The sequence below is a fragment of the Alosa alosa genome, chromosome 12, assembly GCF_017589495.1.
Source record: "Alosa alosa isolate M-15738 ecotype Scorff River chromosome 12, AALO_Geno_1.1, whole genome shotgun sequence".
NCBI lineage: Eukaryota > Metazoa > Chordata > Actinopteri > Clupeiformes > Clupeidae > Alosa > Alosa alosa.
Window position 1 is genome coordinate 26,724,142 of NC_063200.1, and position 15,053 is coordinate 26,739,194.

Consider the following 15,053-nt stretch of genomic DNA (forward strand, 5'->3'; position numbering starts at 1 on the left):
TGTGGTTGCATTTTAATGGTTGTGTTTACGACTACATGAGACCAGGCAATGTCTTGGGACACTACACAGCCCCATCCAGACGAGGACTTTTTAAAGCAATATGAAGGGCATTATATCATAAATGTTTTCTAAATTACATAAAACATTGAAATAGCAAAGCAATCTCACCTCTCTGTCATATGCAGGATGACTGTTGTTGTAATGTAATGTTAGTCTTTAAGTTAGTCTTTAATTCTTACATGGCCATAAATGCCATTTAAACGGTACATGTCAACAATACTCATTCGGTTTATTTTCAGCTTTCACCACATGTGTGCTGAAAGACTCAAATAGTAAAATGTGTCTTAATCGGTATTATGTGGTTTTGAAAAGTTTTACACTTTTCATTGAATCAGATTACAATGGCTACAGCTGCAAAGTCTTCTGTTTTTGAAATGAGACTTGATTTACTTGAAATTCCCTGTTAAAACCTTGTATTGTATTTGTATATGGCTAGCTTCATGAATGATAGTATATCACATCAATTTTTCCCTAGGAACATGGAAAGGGAAATGTTTATACATTTATGTATAATATAATTAGTCTGAAGAGAATGTAAAAATGGGATAACATGCAACACTTATATTATTACTAAAGAAGAATCCATACAAGTGGAGACAATTTTCAGACATTGGCAGTAAGCCATCCTTCACAAAAGCCATTCCTCAATGCCCATGCTGACTTTAATGGAAGTATCTCATCAATCTCCATATCTGCTGTCTTTACTTGTAACACATCCTGTATGGCATTGTGTACTTTTGAGTGTGTGAGCTGGTTTGTATTACCAACTTTATTTCCTGAAGGAGAAAGCTAACAACTCTCAGAGCATGGTGTTTGACTCCACATGGCCTTGTGTCCTGTCTAGGCTTACAGCAAACAGCTTTCACCGTTTATTAACAAACTGATAGATTGAAACACAGATGTGGGTGGGTGGGCTTTTCCTTTCTCTTGATGCATTTCCTTCTCAGTCAGCAGAATATGCCTGAGCATGGATATGAGTAGGCTAGCCTGGATATTAACATTATTAATCAATAGCTGACCAGGAATTCAACCAATTTGCAGCTGCACAGCCCCTCATCCCACCCCCATCGGTCTCTCTCTGTCTCTCTCCACTAGGCTACTCACAAAAAGTTAAGGATATAAAGGCTTTAGGGTGAAATTTGAGGATGAACCCAAAATCCACTAAAACTTTTGATTGTGCATGTCCAACAGTTCAATGTTTCAGTAGCCTAGGCTTAGGCTACTCTTAGGCTACTGAAACATTACATTTCACCCGAAAGCCAGATATCCCTAACTTTTTGTGAGTAGCCTAGGCCTATATGAAAATGAAGTTATCGGAGATGTTGATTTGATCTAGATTTTCTCATAGCGGTCTGGATGTACACATTGTTAATTTAGAACAAAGAGGACGTGGAGTGGTAGCAATGCAGGCTGCCAGGCTCCCTCCAACGTGGAAGTGAAGTGGCGCTTAAAACGTCCGCGAGAAATCCACTGGCGCTACTGAGCGCGCGGGGAGTCAAGGCACGCGACGCCAAACTTCATACCTGACAACAACTGCCAAGTCGTAACCTGGTCGTAACCCTATGGTCATAACCCCGCGTAGCTTACTCATTCACGCCCTCCAGCTCCAGTACATCTCGCTGCAGCCTGCGGGAAGGCAGCATCATTCCACTGAACAGATTTCACCACACAGACCGCAATGCATACTTGCCTCTATACACACGTGCCTTCTTATGATACCAACCCTCAGGTAGGTATAAAACAGCCAATATCATATTCACTTGCACTCAATGTATATAATGCGTGTAACATAAATTGTTTTACTAGGCCTAATGTCTTATGTTGTTGTTTTTTAAGCGAGACAATGAAACAATCGTCGATTCCTTTGAAAACGATGACATTCTTGAATTCATCACAGGTAAGTTTATTGTGAGCTTAGGCTAGCCTAGGCCTACATATTATTAATATATTTCCAACTCATAGCCTGTATTGAAAACACCCAAGGAGTGCGCTCAAGTGACAGAAGATGTACAGTAGGGTAGCCTACACATAGTTTTTTTTTCTTCTTTTATTTCTGTCGTAACATTTTGTAAATGACTTATCCTAAAGATAGCCTATAGGCCTATTTCGGATTAAAGAGGCACAGGTTCTATAGGCTACTACACTAACATGTCTTTTTTAGCAATAGGCTGGCAGGATATTACAAATATTTATGTTTATATGATATTTATAAATGTTTTTAAATGTAAAAAAACAAATGTTACATAAATAAAATAAAAAGTGGTATGTTATGGATTGTGTTATTTAGAACATACCAAGTGGATGCCTAGGATCTCGATGGATGCATCAGATGTTATCAGTCTGGATGTTGCTGTGCAGCCAACAGACCTTGTTGATAGCCTGGAACTGAACAGACAGGTAAGGAGGAATTTAGACAGTAGGCCTATGTGACAACGTCTGTGTGTGTGTGGCGGGGGTGGGGAGGCACTGCTGAAAATAATTCTGCTAGTGCACCTTTTCAGAACTTCAGAGAAACATCCAAGAGAATTTCTCAATAGTGGATTTTCTTGTCACTTTTGGTTATATGACAAAGAAGAGATGTTTGGTCAAAACAAAGAGGAAACAGTGAGCTCTGATGATCATCCTGTAGACATGTGAAAGCACATTTGAGTCAGTGCACATGCTGCAAGTCACCCCTCCTTCCTCTTTTTACCCTGGTGAGTTGACCTCATTGGTTTACATAGCCTAAGTGAGGACAAAAGGGACATTATATGGAAATACCAGCATTGCTTACAATAGTCTTTGTCTCTTCAACTAGATGTGATGTTCATATGTGTACTGGTAATTAATTAATTAACATTTAATTTCTCAGAAATATAAAATAAAAATATAGTCTGACCATACTCTTATGTCATTACAGTTCTCAGTGTTTACCATATGCTTTATTATTTGAAAAGGAATTCCCACTGGTGTTACATAATGTGTTTTTCGAAATGCAGGCATGACATTCTGTGTGTAACCAAATATACCAAATTCAGTAAAGGCTAGGCCGCTAGGCTAATATAAGTAACACAGGTATGCTTAATTTGGCCAGAACTGTTCTTATTCTTTTTTGCCCACACTATGGGAACCACCAACTTTAGGAAACACAACTGTCGGCACCATTTTGTGATATTGAACAGTCTTTGTAATTGGGAATGCAACACATATGGCTGTACAATGGCACATGGTTATTGATGGACTATTGGACATGACTTACGAATGCAAAAACAGAGTGTATTGACTATTGCTGCACCCTTTCATGGAACTGAATGTGAATTACTGTCAATGTATGTGTCACTGGGTAAATCAATGGCATCTTCCACAGTTACACACTACTTTGCAGAGGAAACAGGATGAGATATCTGCACTGAGGGAGAAGAATTCACAATTAAAAGAGCTGGCCAGGCAGGCAGAGCATCTGGCTCATCTACTACATGTAAGACAAATGGTCCTTTACAAATAATGTGTAATACAAAGTTACAGTACACACTATCACAAAGCTAAGATCTTAATAACATGAGCTTCTGTGTAAATCTGATGTTTCATCACAGCTGTTATATTTGCATTTGTTTTTGTTTGCTGTGTATGTATGTGTGCATGTGTGTGTGCGCATGTTACAGACCATGACACCATCAACAGGAGCAACCAAACAAGCCGCTGCATGCTCACTGTCATCATATGGGTTGGGTTACTCATCAACTGAGCAGCATTTACGCAGCTTGGATAAGTGGGTGTGCACCGCAGCATATGACTCACAGGACACAGAGGTCTCATCAGCGCCGACACAGACAGACCAGACACCTGAATGCCTAAAACCTGGACCTGCAAGCCCACACACTGGAGTGAAAAGATGTCTGTGGCCCAGTCAGGATGATTCTGGATCAGCCGGCGAACATTCCAGCTCCGCAGAAGATGCAGTAGTGTGTCAGAGGGATGCCAAGCGGAGGAAAGATGACCAAGAGCTACTCCAAGCTCAGCTGCAGCAGTATCTTGAGGATATTGAATGGGACCTCCAGCAGGAAGATTCAGTAGTGAGCCAAGAAGACCAGACAGAGGGACAAAAATCCAACCCGATCAATATTTGCGGAAGTTTCCAAGGGCTCCAAATAGTGAGAACCACTCTGTCAACTGACACGGACTCATCAGAACGGGGAGAGCCTGTGTGCTTTAAGACCTCAATCAGAGAACACAGCACCATCAGAACCCGTGTGTTCCCTTACGGAACGAGCTTCACGTCTCCCACACCAACAGGTGGCTACAGGTTCCTCTGGATACCCACAGAAAAATCATGAAAGGAGAAAAAAAACCAGGTGTTTATTGTTTTTACTTTAAATATATGAATAGTATGAAGCATTATGTTATAATACATATGTTATTATGTATTAAGGAGAAGGTGGTGTGTACAATTTGGCCTTCATCAGAACTACAGATGAAACATCAGGTGCAGTTCCTTGATTTGAATGACTAAGTTAAATTACAGACCCTTTTTGTACTACTGTAGAAGTTTGGTAATATTCCAGACATTATTACTGGGGTAATTTACAAGATACACTTTTGGTTACAAAAGTGCTAACACTAAGCCATTGGGCTGATACATAGACTGATAGCGCGAACTCGATCAAGGGAAAAAAGCTTCCGGGGGGGTGTTTGGCTCGCGGTCATCATGCAAATTACCCTAGGGTGAAATTCACTCCAAACCATTGCTTTAATAAAGAGCTTCAGAATGTAATAAAATAAGTTTTGTATTAGAAGTTTGATCCTATGTCTATTCACTTCTCTATGTAAAAAGAAAACTGACCTTGATTCCTATTTTACAAACTTGGAGACCAAGTCACCTTACGCATTGAAGGAAAAAAACATAGATTAGTTAAGGCTATGGTAAATACTGTGACAAATTCCTGCTGTCTTCTGCTCTGCAGTTGCCATTTCGGTCAACATTTTCCTGTATTCTCCCACTACTGACCTTTCCTCTTCCAGAGGACAAAAATATGACAAGGAGTCAAATCCAGTGTTTTTATTACAATGTTTGCAATCTGTCAATAAATAACTTACTCTTACATTTAGTTCTAAATTATGTATTCCATATTTACAAAATCACTCCACTTCATAATCAAAAGCCAAAAACATTGTTTTTTCTCCCCAACAGAAGGGATGATGACTGTCACAGCGCTCTTCAGTAGGTAGAAACCACAAACAGAACCCAGATGGTTTTCTAGTGATTAGAACCATACAGGGATGAAGTGTCATTCAAAAAAGCTAAAAAGAGAAGCACATCAATGCAAATAAGGATTGTAACAGAGGAGTGCATAGATTAAAATACCACTGACTAAATGTTAGCAGCAGGCTCTCCTTTAATGTTATATTACATAAAAAATAATATACTATAGTATAATATACTAATATAATATATTATATAAAATAATATAGACGCACATATAACCATTAGTGATCAGTATCGTATGGTGCTGTAGCTTGGGTCTGTCACGCTTGAGTAGAGAACATCACCTGTGAGAACATTAAAAAGAAACTTAGAATCAGCAGTAAAATAAAGGTCACCTCCCACTCAATTCCATAGCTGGAGTCATATATTCAAAGCACAAGTGAAGTACAAAATCTAAAACAATGATATCATACCTGATGCATTGCTGTCTGGAATGGGTGGCATCCTTCTGTTCCATGAAATAAACAAACAAATAGTGAGGACACATACACATGTTTATACAGAAAAGAACTCTGAACACTAACTGCCCATCGCTTACTTGTTCTTGCTATTGTTAAGCATGCATGCTACTAAAAGGAAGTGTGTATTTCTGTGTGTGTGGGAGTTTGTGAAGCTAAAAGCTGGTTAATACTGGTTAGAGATATAAATAATAGATACTGTTTTGGTGTTAGGGTGTTTGTTATTCTATCTCTAAAACCCACTTGTAGTAAGTGGTCAGTGCAGTACAGCATGTTCATTTTTCTGATGCATGGTCTGAAAGTCTGAAAGACGTTGAGGGCAGCAGTGGCATGTTCTCCATCTGTCCTCTCACCTGGTGATTGTAGGGGGTTGGCGTGGCGGGGGAGCTCTCTGGTTGCTATAGAAGTTTTCATATGGTATAGGTGCTGAGAGTAGAACAGAAGCATTGATGTAGTCACTGGGCACGTTGAATTGTCACACTGTAAAATGTGCTAACCCCATGCATTTCAAAATCACACGTTGCACCATGTGGAGAAATTACATCTCAAGAGCAACGGCATTCTGAACAAAGACAGCTAATGAAACCACGTTTACAGAAGCAGAAGTCACAGAACATTAATCCTAATCATAATACACAAATGAAGGGGTTCTGTATTTAAGGTTAAGGACTTTTTTGAAGGGGTTTTGTTTTATTTCTCTAGGAACAGGAGGCACAGAAACATAAAGGATAAAGAAGAACTGTGTGAGCTAAAACGTAGTCACAGTTATGGCAAGTAGAACACAAAGGGGCACACAAGGATTACAAAAAGACTGCAGTAACTAGCCTATGTTGTGGAATTGTTTAAGAGCTCATGTCTACCTGGTGGTTTGTCTCCAGTTCTCCTGAGGTTGATGAAGTGCTCAATGTCTTCCTGGATGTTACATTGTTCCAGTGACTTTCTCACCTCTTCATACAACTAAATCCCATAGTACACAAAGACACAGGTTCACTCAAAGATGACTTCTCAGCAATCTCTACTAACATGTGGCCAAGACATACTACAAGGTGGATGTGACATCACTTTGTTTACATTCCGGTGATTCTGGTTTGGCTCTGTAATTTACAGAATGCTGACATACACCATCTGCATTTGCTTTCCTTATTAGGCCACGTGCTGTCTGATAGCTGGGATTATAGAACAGTGATTTGAGTTTAAAACAGAAACTAATGACTTCATCTAACAGAAAAATGCTATACCATCTGGAGTTATACGACTATATATGACACATTACTTTTCTCATGTAATGTCCACATTATCTTACAGTATTTCCACCTATGTCAACTGAACATATGTAGGGATATACAAGGTCTATAAATCATATAGGAAACATAATATTTGTCATGTAAATCTCTGTCATGTACTGTACATCTCAATATGCAAGGTAGGCCACATATAGAAAAAATATTTTTTCTATGTTACTGTACATGAAAGGGGCATTACTGGTATGTGTGTTAGCACTGTTAACATACATACTACATAAAATGAACATTTGGGTTTTATAGTGAGAGCTGCAGACAGCAGAAAGCTTTAAAACAAATGTTTGACAGACAAACCTCATCACTTGTGACACACTGCTGAGAGAGCTGATTGAGATGGGTCCACACCATGTTCCTGACAGTGCTGATCCGCTCCGCTTCCTGGTTCTCAAAGAACTATGGATGGTAAACCATAAAACACACAAGCCAAGTGTGTTTCAAATATTGCTGATACAGTTCAAAGTGCAGTTAGTTAGGTGTAGAGCACATCTGTCAGAGAAGCATGCAAACATCCAATCTATGATACACTGATGAAGTGCAAGAATGATGTTTTACAGGGTCTGCCACGTTTATCATTATTAAACGTGTAGGGCAGCCTATTACACATGCATACCAGTTAAATTAATAATTGTTGATAGATTCATATATTTATATCATAGACCTCCTGTTGAAGATCTCTGCTTTAAGGCATTACTACATTTTAAAATCTCTAACCTCACATGCTTTGACATGCTCGTTCTGCCATTCGTCCCTGAGCTTCCCCAGCGAGCACACGTTGCTATTGTACATGTTGTCTACAAGTCAAAGGAAAGATAATACTTCATTTATAATGTGGACACAATTCACAACATGTTACTGTTAAGAATATGCACCTGTTTAAAACTCAATGACTCAACTGGTAAGCTCTCACCTGCTTCCTCAGCTGAATTCTTGGCTTGCTGTGCTTTTGAATACAACTGAAATGCAGACAAATATTACAACAAACAAATTATCACACAGTAAATGACTTATTCAGTATTTCAAAAACAATGATAACACCTGGGCAGCTTGTTGGAAATGCCAACTGCATTCATTAGTGTGAAAATAAGCATACTCTGTATCATGAATATTATGTGTATGTATTGCTGAATTATTGTGGCAAGAGAAGTAGGCCCTACATACTGCCTTCCTGAATAAAAAAAAAAAACGTCCAACCAGAGCCCATCCACTATGAATAATGTCCATATAAAGTAGGCCTAAGCTGTTTGTAAAATGACAGGTGATCATCTTTTCCATGACTACTGTTGTTGCAGCTTGGTATAAGTGTGTGTAGTACCTTCTCCTGCTGTTTGGCGCTGCTTGTGGTGGCACTCCTGTTCATGTTTTGCTCAGCCTCCTCTTTGTCTCGGCACTTCAGCTCATAAGTCTTCTTGGACTGCTCATTTGAGACAGGGAGTTGGAATATGCAAGCACAAAAGGGTTGTTATTACATTAAGCAGACAGTGATTTAAACACATGTAAACATTTCTATGTTATTCTGTCAACACTGACAGAAGGAATAAATGGGAACAAAACAACACTGTACATCACGTTATTTCTTAATAGTTTGGTTCTGGCTTATGCAGAATCACTTTACCGATGTCACAAATGAACTCACATCATTGCGTGTATGGCAGTTTGTGAGATGAACTATCTTCTCTATTATGAGCAGTTCCATAAAAAACTGACTGTTCTCCATAGTTCAGTCACAGAGGGCACAAAGAGGAACCCAAAATTCAATTCTTCGCCCTTCTCAAAACAGAAGTAAACCTAAGCTTGACGGAGCTGTTTCATTTTCTGAACTTATGTGCATAAACTAAACTAACATTAAATGGACCCAGAGGCAACTATGTTACTGACAGTGGTAAGGACAGTTTTCTCCTTTATTGCTTACTTCCTGCTGGTTAAAAGAGGTTAAAATCTTTACTTCCTCCATTTGAGTTGCTGCAGACCAACACTTCCCTTTCCATAAGAGGTTTATGTTAGTTGCCATTAGCACTGTGTTAGGCTATGTCAGTTCAGATATATCTTACCTCCATGGTTTTCTTGTATTGCGTGGTCTTCTGCTTATGTAGGCCATCCATCTGATGTTCTAGCTTAAGAAAATACAACACACACTCAACTGCACGGCAATATTCTCAGATGTTTTTTGAAGAACACATCAATGATGAAAACTAAACTAGACTAAATTTGTCAAAACAAAATGCATGAGCCATAGTGAAAAGAAGGCAATGGTTTAGCCATATGTGGTTTCAAAATAGTTAATGGTGAGTTGCTTTTCTGCAAGCAAGATACCCATCTGGTCACTAAATATGCTACAGTACATTTTTAATAGTCTTATAGGTCTAAGTTAATGTTGCTTTCACTATGGGACTGGTACCTTTTTTCTGGCTTCTTTCTGTTTCTCTCTGAAATCCTCCAGCTTTTTTGCTTCCTCTCGTATGGTGTGAGCCAACTGAAGATGGGACAAGCCCACATTTTCGGTTTCTATGAAAGATATGTTTAGATACCTTTTTTAAATTGTTTGAGTTTGGGTTCAAACGAGAATGTTCAGACTTGTCTGAAAATCAATTTATAAGATCAGAGAAACTAGATTACTTACGTAACTTAAAAACATCTAGGGATCGCTTTAGTGTACTGCAAAGACCAAAACACATGCATCTCAGACCAGTATAAAAACTACCGCATTTACATAATGGCACTACTATACAACAGTCTTCTAAAATTATACTACTGTGGTCCTCTTAATTTGCTTCCATGAGTCTTCAGATAAAAACACATGAGCAAATTTATTGTCTTCCCCCGTACAACAACACAATATAATGGTCTATTTATAGCTATACAGTGTGGCTTCACAGAGGCCCAGTCACAGAGGTCACTGTGTTTGTCCAAATTAATTTACAATAGGGCAATGTGATATAAAAATGTAAATACACTGAACGCTATCTTACTCATAAGCAATTCTCTGTTATGGCTATCTTGGCAACCATCTAACCCAACAAATGCCAAGGGAACTTCCTGAGCTGAACACCCACATTTATATAGGCTAGTTAATCAGATGGCATGAATACTCCCAAGGGTTAGTCTTAATACTTAAGTTGACATTTCATACTTTTTGTTGAATTATTATACATCAGAAAAACGCAAATCTTAAAAAAAATCTACAAATTTATGACAAACGTCACATAGCCGTTTTGCAGGTTTGCCCATTTGCAGATTCGGTGTTTTCCAAGCAATAGCTTTTAAAAGCTCAGTAGGTTTATGGTAAATGTGTCTTGTACCATTACAAAAAAGAACTTGACAGATCACATTTTAAGGTAAAAAGTGAAACTCAACCACTATTACTGCAGACTACCATACAATGGCTATCAATTGTCTTATACATTTAAGTTGATACAACATTATACTGTATAAACTCAGTGTTATGACAATGACTTGCATGGTACATACAATCCACTGTACTAGATAAGTAAATATCAGGAGATTGTTTTTCAAACTCATTTTACTATTCATTCAGCCTTCATTTAAGTTGTTTAATAATTAAATCATTAAATTGTGTGAAACATCGTCATTGTTATGAAAGTCCAACGCTCTCAAAATGATGACACAGCAAAGTTTTATCACTTACATATGGTAGGCATAATTGGACTATTTGACTGAAGTTCACTTCCTGCATGCAAAACATATTTGATAGTGATCTGCATTACTTACTTCATTTCATTATGTCCACACACTTTCTTTGATAAACCAAGAAGCTCCTTTGCGTACTTCTCCTCTATTGTGGCTCTAGTAATAAATCAGATATTGATATGTTATTTAGATTAGATTAGATTAGATTAGATTCAACTTTATTGTAATTGTGCAGAGTGCAAGTACAAAGACAACGAAATGCAGTTTGCGTCTACCCAGAAGTGCAAAAAAGCAGAAAAGTGCAATGTGATATACAGGTATAGACAGGTGGTTCATAGACAGGACAAGATATATTTATTTCCCTGTGGCATCCTTTCCTACATGTTCTATGAAATCACATGGTCTAGTCTAGTGAAATAAATGTCAAGACTCAATACTCGTAAGACTGCACTCTGATAATAAGTTCCATATGCATTACTATTACTATTTATACATGTGGTTAGACAAACAGATCAAGAGTTTCAAAAATGATGCCTCACCATGGCCTTTGCCCTGACCAGTGCTGAAAAGCAGACCTGTTTGGTTACTTGCCCTTTGGTACAGATATTGCTATGATTACTCCTATAAAGCTTTGCTTTAATATATTCACTGAAGCTGGTCTGCTCGTCTCGTTTGCAAAAATCACAGTGGATGAATATCAGTGCAAATTTGCAGAATATAACCTAGAAAAATAGCATGTCGTTGTTCCTTTGCATTGCATTACATTATGCGACAATTCACATTATGAATATTATTCTGATTTAAATATCAAATTCCAAGGTAAATACAATTTTATGGTCCTTAAAGGATGGGAAAGCAAACAGAACATTGTTATATTAGACCTTCTTAAAATGCAAAACTATGTACAACAATAGAAGCAAATATAGCTGCAGGCAGCAATAATGGGGCCAAGCAGCCCAGCGCAAATTGATGCTATTCAGATGCTATACATCAGACACATGGCTCTCACATCAGTAAGTATAAGTATATATACTCTTTTCATCCCGTGAGGGAAATTTGGTCTCTGCATTTATCCCAATCCGTGAAACACACTCAGTACACAGTGAACAGACAGTGAGGTGAAGCTCACACTAATCCCGACGCAGTGAGCTGCCTGCTACAGCGGCACTCGGGGAGCAGTGAGGGGTTAGGTGCCTTGGTCAAGGGCACTTCAGCCGTTCCTACTGGTCGGGTTTCGAACCGAGAAGTTCGAAGCACTAACCAGTAGGCCACGGCTGCCCCCAAGTGTGTCAAGCAACTAAATTAATATAGCGGATGGATCAATTCTGATGTCACAAGTTGGCCATGTACCACGTTTGGTTTTGATACATGAAAGCGTTGCAGAGACATGAGTTCATTCCTGTTTGGGGATTTCGATTGGTTGTAACACGCATATGCTTTCTAAAATGAAAAATCTATTCAATAACTTTGGTGAGGCTTGGTCTAAAGATCATCTGAGCCAAATTTGGTTGTGACCTGTGAAAACTTTTTAAGGTTTTCAACAAAATCCAATATTGCCGCCAGATCACTTGATTTTGTTGACTTTGACACCAATCCCCCACACACACACAAAAAGTTTCAGCACTCTGTATGCTATGTATTTCTTCACTCATCATGCCTAACACTTCACCACTTACAGTATTGTAGGCAGTATACAGTAGGCTAGTGCCTTCAAGCAGTTTGAAAGGACATCTAGATAAGTGTTTTTGGTTATGTACAGCAGAAACACTCCTACCCCAACTAATAAAAGGGCAAATAAAGAAAACAACCTGTATACCGTGAGAGTCGTAGCCTACTTCACTCTAGCTTTTCCCCGTCCTCATAACCTTGATGGATCTTTACTGGATTAATCATTACAAGCAAATTTGAACTCAAGGGTAAGGTTCCATTTCAAAGAATGGACTATACAATTAGTGAAGTAACCTGAAAACAGGAACCAATGTAGAATCTCATATTATGCTCATTGACTGACAGAAAGCTGTAAATAAGCCGGAGTTAGCTGTGAGTGCTAATCTGAGGAAATACTGCTCAATGAAAAAAGATATTCGAGGATATACATGTGGGGGTGGGGTGAGGGGGAAGCACACCTTGCTTTCATGAAGTCTTCAATCTCTTTGCAAGTCCTCCTGCCATCATTCAGATGCTGAATAATGTTGTCATAGCCACCAGTGCAGGTGATGTCAGTGTTCTTGTGAATGTCAGAGAAAACATGTGACAGTCAGGAAGATTGCAAAACTACATTTTGTAGCCTATAGTCTAAATGCTGAGAAAAGTCTTTATGTGATAGGCTTTTGATTGGGCTACAACAGCATTTGCACTATCTTGTAGAATCCATTAGTAAACTACATATCCAGTGCTGAACTGATTATAGCCTCTATAGGCTGTCATTTTCATTTTTGAAAGGACATTGAACACTTTCACATTCGGAATTTTTATTTCCGAAGTTAGTGGGCTACTGTCGTCGGAATAATATGGAACAACTATTTGTCATTAGGCTTACATTGTGATAACATTTCAATAATTCAAGAGATGCTCTATTCCATGAGGCGGCCTACAGTTAAATACGCTCAGTGTGAAATAATGATCTTCCACAGTCTTTAAGAATCCCTGTAATTTTTGTCCCAGGCATGTAATCTGCTCTGAAACCACACCAACGTCTTGGGGCCAAAAATAAGCTTCTGTTTTGTTTTTAAAGAATACCACCTATCTCACGCACGCATTCAATAGCCTTCAGACCAATCCAACAGGCAATTAAGTGACCGGAAATATCAATTAACAATGGTAATCACGAGTATGGTTTTCTTTTGTTTAATAATCCGGCGGATATGGACTTATTTACCGGTTGTAATCATAGACATAACGATTATAGCATGTGAAGCGCACGCGATTTGTGTGCTTTGGAAGCACTGTTGTGACAGGCTGACCACTAGTCTCGCAGTTCGGCGATGTTTCCTCATATGAACTCTGGAGGACAATTTGTGAAATACAAGGAGAATATTAAACTTATCAAAAGTAGCCTACACGGTAGAATCCTTTCGTAACATGAAAGTATAGGCTAAGCAACACATTGGCAGATGTGATGAAAGAACACACTTGACTCAACATCTGTGACAGACAAACTAGGTAGCCTAGGGTGTGCAATCAAGATTTCCGACATGCCTTCAAATCCATCTAAATGTCAGCCTACAGTCAAAAGCTTACCCAAAAGTTGTCTTTGAAATGAAGTTCTCTCATTCTACACGGTGACCGTTCCTTCTTTGAGCTTCAATAACAGAACACGTTGTGTCAAATGACTGATGGTTCTCACACTGCCGTGTTTCTCTTATGAAGGCAACATCACATGCTGTGGATTGCAGGGTCCTAAAGACCTCCTAAGCAATGTGGGCGTGTGTTCATGTGCATTTACAATAACATGAATCAAGTTGATTGGTCATATACCCATTGAAGTTGTAAGGCTTTGCAAAGTGTAGTTAACCTATAATAGAACTATTCGTTTCAACTTGATTCCATAAGAAAACTTAGACTGAATGAACCAAGTGAGAACTTAGACTATACGGCCTAAATATGAAAGGGGATTTCATGTTAAGGACCAACCAATTCTTGTAATAAAAGGGTTATGAATGCTGACGTATTAGTTGGTGTTGGTGCTATGTCGCTTAAAATTACATTCCTGCCCACCCTTCAAGAATTTGGCATATGCTGTTGCATGCTTGCAGACAGCAGGCCTGTGTAAACATAATTCAGTGTCTGGAAATAGCACTTTCCAAGACAGAAGAATTTCAGACCTTATTCTTATAGGCCTACATATCTAAAGTTCGCCTGGCACCACATATTGGTAGTCAGACATTGTTTAAAACAGTGAATAACTATTTGTTACTATATATGGCATTACAGGTCACTCCAACACCCTGCCCTTTACAGAACTCTGTTGACTGTTATTAATCAGACATGACGTGTGTAAACTTGGCTTGAGTGTGTAGCAGAACATAGCCTGCATGAACAGGTAGAAGCCTACTTCTACTCTGTAACGGCCCCTGATTATATCTTGTCATTGAATATGGTGAAAAGTGAACACCCCATCTCATTCACAATGTTGAGACACCGATCATGTCATGTCCACCCTGTGAATCATGGTGTTGTTCAAGTCTTCCACTGACTATATCAGTCACATTGTGATTCTGTCATGATTTTCTCCATGGAGATGCTAGTGCAACTTCCAAAAAGAAAACTGTGATGTAAACTGTGTTGCATCTGCAAATTTCTAAATTTCTCAAAACAAGAGCATGCTGTTCTTCAAATCGTTCAATC

The 15,053-nt window shown here is 38.7% G+C and overlaps 2 protein-coding genes across 4 annotated transcripts; one reads left to right on the forward strand and one right to left on the reverse strand.

Annotated features, from left to right (window-relative positions):
• Positions 1-1,614: 1,614 nt before the first annotated feature.
• On the forward strand, positions 1,615-4,772 carry LOC125304929 (multicilin). The gene is made up of 5 exons (XM_048259463.1): positions 1,615-1,789; positions 1,897-1,957; positions 2,348-2,457; positions 3,407-3,517; positions 3,702-4,772. The coding sequence occupies exons 1-5, from the start codon at positions 1,739-1,741 to the stop codon at positions 4,371-4,373; spliced, it is 1,005 nt and encodes a 334-aa protein (XP_048115420.1). The 5' UTR covers positions 1,615-1,738; the 3' UTR covers positions 4,374-4,772.
• Positions 4,773-5,080: 308 nt separating this feature from the next.
• pstpip2 (proline-serine-threonine phosphatase interacting protein 2) lies at positions 5,081-14,077 on the reverse strand. Of its 3 annotated transcripts, none has more exons than XM_048259070.1 (15): positions 13,947-14,077; positions 12,833-12,933; positions 10,788-10,862; positions 9,679-9,713; positions 9,457-9,563; positions 9,110-9,172; positions 8,374-8,472; positions 7,969-8,014; positions 7,773-7,852; positions 7,356-7,454; positions 6,621-6,717; positions 6,114-6,186; positions 5,716-5,750; positions 5,515-5,586; positions 5,081-5,293 (listed from the first exon to the last, which is right to left on the reverse strand). In XM_048259070.1, the coding sequence occupies exons 1-14, from the start codon at positions 13,977-13,979 to the stop codon at positions 5,531-5,533; spliced, it is 999 nt and encodes a 332-aa protein (XP_048115027.1). In that variant the 5' UTR covers positions 13,980-14,077; the 3' UTR covers positions 5,081-5,293; positions 5,515-5,530. The 3 variants fall into 3 exon arrangements, with proteins under 3 accessions (XP_048115027.1, XP_048115026.1, XP_048115029.1); XM_048259069.1 differs by having other exon boundaries at positions 5,081-5,337; XM_048259072.1 differs by lacking the exon at positions 12,833-12,933 and having other exon boundaries at positions 5,081-5,337; positions 13,947-14,059.
• Positions 14,078-15,053: the final 976 nt, after the last annotated feature.